The sequence below is a fragment of the Pipistrellus kuhlii genome, unplaced genomic scaffold (assembly GCF_014108245.1).
Source record: "Pipistrellus kuhlii isolate mPipKuh1 unplaced genomic scaffold, mPipKuh1.p scaffold_m20_p_2, whole genome shotgun sequence".
Taxonomy (NCBI): Eukaryota; Metazoa; Chordata; class Mammalia; order Chiroptera; family Vespertilionidae; genus Pipistrellus; species Pipistrellus kuhlii.
This window is the reverse complement of record NW_023425515.1, coordinates 25,963,898-25,976,297: the sequence shown is the minus strand read 5'-3', so window position 1 is coordinate 25,976,297 and position 12,400 is coordinate 25,963,898. Positions and strand designations below refer to the sequence as shown.

The 12,400-nt window shown below is 36.3% G+C and overlaps 1 protein-coding gene across 1 annotated transcript in view; it reads right to left on the bottom strand.

Annotated features, from left to right (window-relative positions):
* The window catches only part of SEC62 (SEC62 homolog, preprotein translocation factor), a 29,675-nt gene that overhangs the window by 13,232 nt on the left and 4,043 nt on the right, over nucleotides 1-12,400 (bottom strand). Inside the window, exons 2-3 of the mRNA XM_036444498.2 lie at nucleotides 6,686-6,794; nucleotides 5,580-5,685 (exon numbers count right to left, since the gene is read on the bottom strand). Of these exons, the coding sequence (XP_036300391.1) occupies nucleotides 5,580-5,685; nucleotides 6,686-6,794 (215 nt within the window). The remainder of the gene's footprint in view (nucleotides 1-5,579; nucleotides 5,686-6,685; nucleotides 6,795-12,400) is intronic.

Below are 12,400 nucleotides of genomic sequence, written 5' to 3'. Positions count from 1 at the left end.
TACATTCATTAAGAGTAACCAACACTGCTTTATTTAATGTTAAGTCTCAAATTTCTAACCTTATAATCCTACTGAAAAATCTTTACATTTGTCACCTAAAAGCCATCTTTTCAAATCTTATGTTCCAGTTTCAGAGTTTCTGATTTGTCTTCATTTCTGCCTAATAAAGTACAATCACCAAAACACAACTCAAGACCACCATCTGTGCCTATTAATGGTGATTACCCATCTTTCTACCCCTACAGGGACCTGCTCAAGCACATCATACCACTTGTTAACTAGATGCCCCTCTCCTGCCAAATGATCACTTATTTCTGGTCATTACCGTATTTTTCGGACCATAAGACGCTCCGGACCATAAGACGCACCAGTTTTTAGAGAAGGGAAATGAAGAAAAAAAGATTCTGAAACAAATAGTGTCCTAAAATATTTTATGTGCATTAAAACCCAACATCACAGTCATAAACACATGTAATCAACCCTGTAAAGTAAACAGCAGCATTTAGAACCATTTTAGAGCCGGGCAAGCACACAGAGACCACATATAGCCGGGCAAGTAAAAAAACTTTTTTTTTAAAGTATATGTGTAGGCTATATTTGGACCATAAGACGCAGGGACTTTTTCCACCCACTTCTGGGGGAAAAAAAGTGCGTCTTATGGTCCGAAAAATACGGTATGTTCTGCCTTCCCGAGCACTGGTTTTTACCTGGCTGGCTGGGCTTCTTTCTGCAGCCCACTTAGTACATCCCATGCACATCTCCACAAAGCAAACTTCTAAGTATCCTCACCTGGCCTTCTACTTGTTCAGAAGATCTATACTGCAAAAAATGTGCAACTGTCTGAAATATCCCCAAAGACTCCACCATTAATAACTGTTACACATATACATATGTATGTAAACCAACAAAAAATTGAAATGAGTCCCTTAATAATTAACTATGTATGAGTAGAAAGTGAGATATAAGAGTAGTGGTAGGTATTTGAATATGAAGGGGGATTTCAAATTTTTATTCCAGAATTTCTTATAAAAATTTATAATGAACATATACTAATTTTATTTACTTCTGTACTTATGTGATTTCCAGATTTTCTATCAGGAATATTCATTACCACTTAATATGAAAACGAAAATACATCCTATTCATTGTATATTAGTTACAAACCAGCATTTCATATTATAGGTTTCCACATATGTAAAGCACATCTATATACTCATAGATTCTTGAGTACACATTCTTAAATGGTAATGTGTTTTATATAACTAATTTGGATTTTCTTCTATATCATTTTAAGTGGAAAAATTTATTCTTAATAAAGTAATAAATAATTTAAAAAATTAAATAATTTTAAGAGAAAAAAATCTTTCCTTTAGTGAGTAGACACAGAAGTGCACAGAGCCAGTAGAAAAATCAGCTCTGTCATCATTCCTGCACAGTTGACCCACCTCAATAAAAGAAAAATAGACTATAACGCATCAAATTGTTGAAAAGTTCACATTTAGCCCTGCTTATGTGGCTCAGTGGTTGAGCATCAACCCATGAACCAGGAGGTCACATTTGATTCCTGGTCAGGGCACATGCCTGGGTTGCAGGCTTGTACCCCAGTAGGGGGCATGCAGCCGATTGACCAACTATTCTCTCTCATCATTGATGTATCTATTTCTCCTCCTTTCTTCTAAAATCAATTTAAAAAAATACACATAGAAATTTTTTTTAAATGTGGTAGCTATTTCATAAGGGTTTCTAGGACTAAATGAGAAGCATGGTGCCTGACATATATGTACTCAGTTAGCCACCTATAACAAAACCTTGAATTTCTTTAATAGTTATGGACTACACATATACAAACACATTTGGTCTCACAAATCACTAATTTTAACATCATTCCACTCTATAATAAGTAGTAAGAGTAATAAGTAGAATCATTTACTTATTCCTTGATAGATTTACTTCAACTCACTTTATGCCTCAAATGTGAGATGACATTTACTACTTAATATCAGGGCCTCCTTTAGTTAAGCTTTAAGTTCATCACATAGTACAAATCACTTACACAAAGCTCTCTGACATTTTCACAGAACTATTCATACTTCCCTATCTTACTTCCCCATACTTCCCTGTTCTGTGCCCTTTGCCAGGAACAAATATCCTTTCTCCTATCGTTTGCTGGGCAATCAGCTATCTATGTTTCAAAATTTGAAGACGCGTTTTTCCTGTGAAGCCATTCTTGAAGTTTCCCCATCTCTGTCTTCCTTACGGAACACACTGAACTGCAGTAGTCATGAATGTTCTTTAACAGACTAGATTAGGTGCTTTGGAGGCAGGAGCCAAGTCACAGTCATCTTTGTATTTCCGGGGCCTGGTATATAATAGGTATTTGTTGAATAAATTGATTAAAGGCGGCAAGTTATTAAATTGCTTTCCTCACCTTTTAATTTTTTAAGAAAGTTTTCTTTAGGTTTAACAAACATTTATAGATGCCAGATATGTGTCCAGGACTTTCACCTATGTGACAATGGTGAGATTTCATCAAATGCCCACATTGTGCTACGGAATAACAGTAAAGTATAAGAGTCTTGCAATTGCCTTCAGATTTAGCTGCCAAGAAGTTAAAAACAAACAAACACTAATATGTGCAACAATTCTAAAATAGTTAAGGGCTAAATAATATGATAGCAGCTTTATAAATACTGTAGAACTTTAGATACAAAGATTAATATGGGCTGGAGGACCTGAGGAATATCACATAGTGGAGATGGAACTTGAGGGACATTTATACTGAAAAGCAGACAGGAGAGAGGGAGAGAACCATCTGGGAAAAGTGGCAGGTTATGATTAAGTAAAGACCAGAAGAGAGAATGAGTGCAGCATATGAAGAGGAGTCGGAAGGACATTACTGGACTAGGGGTTGGCGATGTAGTCACTGGGAGAGTCAGGATGGTGCTAGATTAAAGGCTGAAGAGTTGGTACTTGAAATAGGACATAAAGAAGCACTAGGTCATATTAGATAAGGTTGTTTTGTGTATTATCCTACACTTTCTTGTTTTGTTTGTCTTCAGACTCCCTCAAGCCCATTTAGCAGCTTCAGAAAATGAGATTAGATAAGTGTCCTTTTGTACTTTTGTCTATAGCAAGCAGGAATCCATGAGGGCTGGCCATCATGAGGCCTCCATGGTTGTATTAGAAGTGGCTATGAGTAATTTAAGTAGTTATGCGTCCCCATTTTAGTGCAGAAAAGACAAACAATCTGACATGAATGGGAATATATACATACACAATGAAAAATGAGTGTATTCTGTAATCAGATCTTTTGGGCTTTTCATATAACAAGGTATCAATACTCCTAAAAGGCCAACAGATGTGGAATAATGCTGGCTGCTCTCCTCAGAGATTTGGGCTTATAGATTTAATATTCAAATAGTTCTATTTTCCCTGCTATTTGAAAGTTAAGAGAGTTCCTAGGAAACCTTTTGTAAACTGAAAGGGAGCAAAAGAAGGATATATCTTGCTTTTCAAAAATTTGCTTTGTGTCACTTCACTTTAGTACCTATTTTTGTTAAAGAACTCAGAAGAGGATTTTTGCTTTTACAAATAAATCTGTTACTGTAATAACGTAGGTGTTGCCCTAGCAGGTTGGGCTCAGTGGACAGAGTATTGGCCTTCAGACTGAAGGGTCCCCGGTTCAATTCTGGTCAAGAGCACATGCCCAGTTTACGGCCTTGATCCCTGGTAGGAGGGTGTGAAGAACACAGCCAATCAATGATTCCCTCTCATCATTGGTGTTTCTGTCTCTCCCTCCGCACCCTTCATCTCTTAAATCATTAAAAATATATTTTAAATAAAATAATGTAGGTCGTTTGTGAACTTTCAGAAAGCAGAGGATACCTGCATTGATAGGTGAATCCTTCATCTTAATTTCTACTTCATTAAACGTATCATCATTTTGTTGGAGGAGACAGTATAGCATGCAGTGGTTAAGAGCATGAACTGTGCCCAGGCTGGTGTGGTTCAGTGGTTGAGCATTGACTTATGAACCAGGTCACAGTTCAATTCCCGGTCAGGGCATATGCCGGGATTGTAGGCTCGATCTTCAATGGCAGGGGCGTTAGGAGGCAGCTGATCAATGATTCTCTCTCATCAGTGATGTTTCTCTCTTCCTCTCTGGAGCAAGACTGTTGGATTTAGAATTCTGGCTCTGATAATAAGCTGTGTGACACTGGGTAATTTACATAACATTCTCTGTTTTTGTGTTTATTACATCACTTAATTTTTATATCATATATAAAAATCTATTTTGAGGCAAGGCAGGGAAATTTGTACTTTGGAGTGCTAAACATACAAATGGCTGTACTGAAAAATACCAACTATATCACTATTAGCTCATCTCTGCTCCAACAATGAAAATTTTATTACTTCTGAAAGGTTCATTTGTGACTCTAGTTTTTAACAACTACAAGTTTTAAGAAAAAAAATTAAAACATGTTTTTATTGATTTTAGAGAGGAAGAGAGAGATAGAAACATCAATGAGAGGATTATTGATTGGCTGCTTCTTGCACACCCGCAACCTGAGCATGTGCCCTTGACTAGAATCGGACCACAGTCCAATGCTCTGCCCACTGAGCCAAACCAGCGAGGGCAATTTTAAGAAATTCTTAATAATTCCTTAACTTTACAGCTTTAGAAATGTTGTGAAATAATGGTTTTCTAGAGGAGCCTCACGTGGCTAATACTTTAAGTGTCTTTAGACAATATACTAGTAAACTGCTATGTGTACCTCCCTACCATACATATAAAATATTCTAAAATGTCAAATTTCTACCTACTATAAACTATAGTGTCATAAAAAAACAACAACTTGGTTTATCAACAGCTTAATACAATAAATATGCATTACTATTTAAACCAAAGGGAAAAAAAAAAACAAGAAGAAAAAACAATACTTATTTCCAAGAGGAAACTGATTTTTGTATACCATTCACCATCAAAAGTTTTTCCCAAAGGAGTATTTATTATGAAAAACATGAATATTTACTGAACTGTCTATTCTTCATTTTGGAGTCAAGAAAATAGATGTTGCAGCTGCCTTGATTTTACAAGGAATAAGTTAGCCATCGCTATAACAAAATATGGAAGGGTACTGGCAAATACGCAGTGTGAAGGCACTCTAAGAACAAGCAAGCAAACAAAAACCCCAGGAACAACAGGTCTATTAGAAATCCCTGCCAAATTTTTAGAAAATACCTCCCAACCATTTACTCTAGAAAAGAAAGACTTTTTTGTTCACTGTAGGCCCTGTTGTATGATTTTTAGTGCTGACCTCTTTGGTTTAGTCTGCCTGGCAAATGTACAAATGTTAATAGAACACAAATCAAAATCATAAAAATGATAGTCTAACTCCAAATAAATGTATTTCTAGAGGTACTGAAGAAATCCAGTTTGCATGTAAAAGCTATGTTTGAGCTATGTTTTAATATCACTAGGTTTATTAATGAAAATGGTTAAGAAGCTTCAGAACTATGGAGAATAATACTAAGTTACTACAGTATTTAGTTATCCTTCACTAAGAAATAAACACTACCTGTTGCAGTAGTCAACCACAGACTCCCTTGTCGTAAATAAAGCTTCCTCTCCTTTCTTGGCCTTTGCCCACTTTGAATCCAAAAGGCAATCCACTGCTTTTGAAGCTAAAGAAGAAATTTATTATTTTAAATTTAGTATACACAGAAATTTATGCCTAACTAAATAATATTTTCTAAGGCAAATTTCAACATAATGGCATCAGAAAATAAAACCAAATTCAATAGAAAATTTAAGTCTGACATGATCATGATAAACAGTTCTTCAAAATCTCAACCTATGAAGAATATCAGTAAGCATCTTTTTAAAGTAATGCTGGGTAATAAATTAATTTTAAAACATTAACTAAAGCAAGATAAATTAATGGGAAAATATTCTAAACAAATATTTCAAAATAAATATATCACTCACCGAATAATTACAATTAAATGTAGGCTAAAGAAACCAAAAATCCTCCCCTCCCCCAGTAACAAATTCTGTCATTATGCTTTTAACTGTGACCCACTGAGGAGTAAGTTCTGAACAAGCTACTGCTAGAAGCAGCTAAATATATTAGTTCTGAAGCAAACAGCACATCAATTTTTCTAAATTCTTAATGACTATAAGAATTAGTCATTATATTAAAGAAAGGCTAGTATATTTCTTTTCTATATGGCAATTCAATCTTAATGGATCAAAGAGGCAAATTCAACTGTTTTATAAGCTATGGGACTATGTTATAGATAACATTAGCTTATAATAAGGGTGTTGGATTATGAGAAGATCCAAAACTCCTAAATTGGTTCCAACAGGATTTGCTTCACACTGAATTCCATTTCAGAGTTTTACAAAATTATTATCTTTAAGTACATTTACTATCTGAAAAGGTAGCATTAATACTCAAAATAAACTCTATTTTTAAAATTTCCAAGAAATGGTATTACAAAGCATATTCTTTTATCTTATTATTGATAGTTTCAATCATAAAAAGAAGGAAAAGGACAATCAATTGTCATCACCCAGCTTTCCTAATCACACTTGGAAAACACTTTTAAAACATCTACATATCCCAAATTTAGGTATCTTCATAAGATATATACACTAATGTATACACTCATATGATCCTACCAATAAAATAATCAACCCGATGACCCATCATATTGGTAGACTTTGTTGGACAGTTGAATCGAAGATACTTGGCTACAGCCTTCTCTTCTTTAGATGGCTCACCAACTTCCTGCAAAGTAAGAATATTAATTTAATGTAACCATTTACTTGAGAAATCCATGTACTAAAGAATAATTTACAGATATGTTCTGCAAATCTTTTTAAGTGGAGCATAGGGCTTTCTTTCAAACTTTCTCTGGAGTAGACGTGGTAATCTATACAAAAGACGAGAATTTTTAAAATTGCATGTCTTTCAAATACAAGTTGACAGAGCCCAAACCTGACTGCCTTTTGGCCTCAGCTTTAGGCATTTATTTTGAGTTGTTTTTCCAGTATGGTAACTACATTGTACCAGTTCACCTTCACTCTTGCCTGGTCTCTTTTTTTTAATAAGCCACGAAGCAATAATTCAAAAGGTTAAGCGGATGCTAACAGTGATTGCCCAAATGTCAAAGTAGAAACAAGTGCCATAAATAAATATTAAATAACCACCAAAGCCATGTACTCTGAACAATGAACAACAGACCTTAGGAGCAGTTCTCGGATTAACAAAGATAGCTGCCCCAGACTGGTAGCCATAAGAATTATCTGAGGTCTGAGATGCTGAAGATTTGTAATTCCTTCCCTTTCCTCTTGTGATTCCAAATCCCAGATACTGTCTGGGACTCCTTTCTCACTTTGTCCTGCTTCTTTTTTTCCCCTTCTAGGGTTAAAGCAAATATAAAAATGCAATAGATAAATTACACTCTTATTTGAAGAACTGTTCATGGAAATACATGGAGAGTGTTGGAAAGGCTGTTTTAATCCTTCCCTCTCTTCTTTCTTCCATTTTTCCCTCTAAATTTTCTCTTACTTTCTTCATTGTTTATCACTCCCCATCTTCCGTTTATTTCCTTACATTCTCAACTACTTCTTTGATAATTCCTTCTGTGTACTTATTCTCTCCACCCATATTCTGAAGAAAATGAAGGCAGTCTACATTTGTATCATATAGAGGCCCGGTGCATGAAATTCCTGCAACAGGGGATAGGTTGTGGGGAAGGGGAGGGGGTCCCTCAGCCTGCTTCCTACTGATAGCTTAGGCCCGCTTTCCATGGTTCTCTACTCTCTGAGGGGCCTGCCTGCTCCACACCACAGCAATGGGCAAGAAGGCCCTGCTGGATGCTGTCTGTGGGCCTGCTTTCCTGTTCATAGGTCACTGTGGCCAAGCTGCGCAGTCACCCTTGCTTCCCAGGGTGGCGATGGTTCCAGGAGGCTGCAGGCTTAGCGTCCATTCCTGGGACCCAGGCTACATGATGCCACCCCACTCCCGGCTGCTTGGCGCCTGCAAATTAATCCGCTATCTTTGTTGGGTTAATTTGCATACTCACTCCTGATTGGCTGGTGGATGTCACAGTCACAGAGGTATAGTCAATTTGCACCTTTCTTTTATTAGTGTAGATACATACACACACACACACACACACACACACACACACACACACACAAACGTTTAGAAGTTATCTTATTGCTGTAAGCTATTGAAAAAAAAAGTAGTCTTTAAATACATGTTTAAGCATAAAGCACACAAACAATATTTCTAAACAATATATAATCTAAATGTGACTAATTTTAGGAAAGTCTGTTTCTGAATGAATAAAGAGCCAAATAATAGTAAAGAATTATTTGCTAAAAATCTAGGATGCTGAGAACAATTAATGCTAAAGATACCTATATTTTAGGCAAGACATTCAACTAACATACAATAGAAAAAAATAAATTACCTAAACCATCTGTTTTTTGAGTCAGTTTTCCCACATATTACAGATAAGACTGAATTCAGCTATGTTTGATGATGCTAAGGAACAAGTAACCAAGCAAGGTTTCAGCTTTAATTTTATCCTGGAAAGGGGTGATTTGTTAGATGAAGTAAAAGCCTGTGCTTTAGTTGAGTCACCTGGCAGCTACTTCTCATATTTCTTCCTTTGAACTTCCCAGCTCTACTTCCAGTAGCCCAACTGTCAGTGTATGATTCTTACACTCTGCTACTACCCCATTTGTAGGTTATAATTTGTGTCAATAAAAATTAAAAGCACAAACTATTCAATACAAATAAAGACTAGAGATAAACCCAAATATTTATAGAACTACAAAACCTTTTGCTTTATATATAAAAAACTAGAGGCCTGGTGCACAAAATTCATGCACGGAGTGGGGGGAGAGAAGGTTGTCCCTCATCCTGGCCTGCGCCCTCTCCAATCTGGGATCCCTCTCGCAATCTGGAACCACTGGCTCCTAAACGTTCTCCTGCCTGCTTGCCTGATGCCCCTAACTGCTCTTCCCTCCTGACCTGATTCCCCTAACTGCCTATCTGCACTCCCCCCCTGGCCTGATCCCCCTAACTGCCTATCTTCTCTCACTTCCTCTCCACGCTCTTTGGGTTCCCAGGCAGGCGTGCTGAGAGCTTTTTGCCATGGCCCTGCCCCCATCCAGTTTGGTCATTGAGTGATGGCATCCTGGCCAATTTGCATATTCCTCTATTATTAATATAGATATGTATCACAGAAAAATAAAATCTTAAAATTCAAAATCTAACACTCTAAGCTTACTAATATCTATAAGGTTCATAATGATGTGGTTTGGAGCCTAATCACAAAATACATTTCTGACATGCTAAACAGTGAAAATTCTATACTGCAATTTTTGAAATCACAGTAAAATATACTAACATGTTAGTTTCATATGTTGAATGATAGTACTTAATTATGCCTGTGGAATACACTGCACTTCCAGAAGTCTCATGGATTAGTAATTAATATCCTGTATATTTGTGATACAATCAAAAAAGTATTATTATAAATAGTTGAAAATAATGAGATACTATAATTGGCTTATAAAAAATTCTATTTTATAATCATATCCATATATGTTCATTTCCCCCCTAATTTGACATATCTCTTGAAAATTTAAAGGTTTATCTAATTAACTGGTAAGTTGTTACCAGGATATGCTTCATTAAAAATTATTGTGGATGTGCCGGGACCGGTTTGGCTCAGTGGATAGAGCGTCGGCCTGGGGACTGAAAGGTCCCGGGCTCGATTCTGGTCAAGGGCATGTACCTTGGTTGTGGGCACATCCCCAGTAGGGGGTGTGCAAGAGGCAGCTGATCAATGATTCTCTCTCATTGATGTTTCTAACTCTCTATCCCTCTCTCTTCCTCTCTGTGAAAAATCAATAAAATATATTAAAAAAAAATTATTGTGGATGAGAAGTCTCAATAAACAAAAATCATTCAAATACATACTTCCTGAGTGTTTACCCTATGTTATCTTTGGGTGCTACACTTAATGCCAAAATTCTGTAAAGCATGATACCTATACTTTGTTACAACTATCTAAAACAGCAATTATTATTTTTCAAAATAAGTAGTAGGAAAAAAATGTTTTAGAAGTAGGATTATCAAGTGGATAAAAATATCTATGGAAGACCTTTTGGAAAAGGGAGCTTGATTTTCAAAAAAGAACAAGTTTGGGGTAAGTTGAACAGACAACATAAACATTATGGCTGAGAATGAGCACAAAATTTGGCTCCAAATAGAAACAAGTTAGGAAGCATTGTGAGGCTAAGTATGTTAGTAAGTTAAAGCAGAACAGGGCTAAAGATTCTTCCTGACAGTTTGAGAAATTTCATCTAATTAGTATTCAAGTAAAACACGATGTCGTTCTAGACTAGGAATGAGAAGAATTGAGGACATTTGAAATGTAGAGCAGATAAAACTCTATGATAAAGGATGAATGAAATGGCTGAATCAAAGATGTCAGACCTCTAATTTGATCTGAAAGCACAGTTTTCCAATAACAGAAATTTGGGGAGGAAGGTAATTCTGGGGGGAAAATTCATTATCAACTTTAGGCATGACAAGTTAGGCACTCCTGCTAACACTCATTTACTGAACACAGGCATAAATGCATTAATCTACTGATTGTTGATGGAGCATCAACATGTAAAACCTCATATTAAGATACACAAGAAACTGAAAAGTCCATTCTATTATAGTTTTATACAATAGGGAATCTGATACTACAAGAATTCACAACATTTTTAAACCTCATTTTAACAATTAACTTAAAGTTCACCAAAGTCATTCCCACACTGCAAAACAGATTTAAGTACAGTTGACCCTTGAATAATGCCAGCCTTAGGGTAGAACTCCTGTGCAGTTGAAAATCTGTATATAATTTTTGACTACCCCAAAACGTTACAGTTGTCTCATGGCATCCATGGGGGAAAACCCAACGGATACCAAAATCACTGGATGCTCAAGTTCTATATATTAAATGGCACAGATCAATAAATGCATACAGTCAAAACTGTGGATCCACTGCTTGAATCCACACACATGAAATCCAGGGAAACATATTTATTGAAAAAGATTTGCGTTTTTGAATTTACAATTCAAATCCATGTTGTTTAAGAGTCAACTGTAATCCATTTTCATTCCTTTTCCTCCTTAATAAAGTAACAACGAACTACTAAGCAACAATAAACACAACAGACCCTGAAAACATGGGTTTGGATAATCTATCCCAACTAGATACAATTACTTATCCATTTATACTTAAAAGTATCAGTAACCTTCGCTTGAAACTGTAACTAGTGAATTCTATCAAGATATTGGTTTAATAGAACTGACACCTTCCTTGCTCCTTAACTTTCAAATTCTAAGTTTCTATTTTCCTTTGTGAATTATGAAATAAATGTTCATTACGCCACATATAAGTTATACATATTTTAGGCTGTCTTTAATGAAAGTATAGAACTTGTGCCACCTGCTGAGGCTTTGAAGCCAGAAAGACTGAGTGCTATTTGCCAAGGGGACATGCCCCTGGGACATGCCCATGAAGCTGGTAATACCGAAGATCTGCCATGGAGGTTTCACTCCCACTGCTCCCCTACTGCAGCCTGAAGAGTATAAAAGTCTTACCCTCTTCCTGTTTATGTACAGACTACAGCATGTCCCCTTTTATTCCCTTTTGATGTGAACAAAGCTTCAGAAAATTTTGTAACTTTTCTAGAAACCTAACAAAAAGTGAAGGCCTTTTGAGAATCCAACTCATCAAACCTCAAACGAACTTTATATAGCTCAATGAATGAGCTCAAATGTCTTAGAATGAGGAAGTGAAAAACCAATGTTTTGAGGCTGGTCTATCATCTTTGCAATCAAATACCAAGATGCTAGCTGCTGTAACTCACAATCCAAAATTATATAAATTGAAAGTCTGGTTAGAACACTCTCAAGTTATTTAACAAATACTATTTTTACTTTGTTAAATTTTCTTTTCTAAATTTTATTTTTTCCCATCACCATTTATTCCCTCTATGCCCTTCTCCACACCCCCTTACCTCCCACCACCCCTGCAGTTACCACACTGTTGTCATGTCCAAAAGTTCTCCTTTTTTCTTTTTGCTCAATCCCTCCACCTCCCCAGCCCCAGCCCCAGAACTGCATTACTGTTTCACCCCTGTCTTCTTTGAGAGCCAAGGAGGTCGGCAGAGTCTGCTCCCGTGGCTATTTTTACTTTGGACTACATCAACACTCAAATACTATAATGAGATAAGAATTACTTTTTCTATATATACTAGAGGCCCGGCACACAGGTACAGTCCCTAGGCCTGGCCTGCAATAGGGGCCATCTT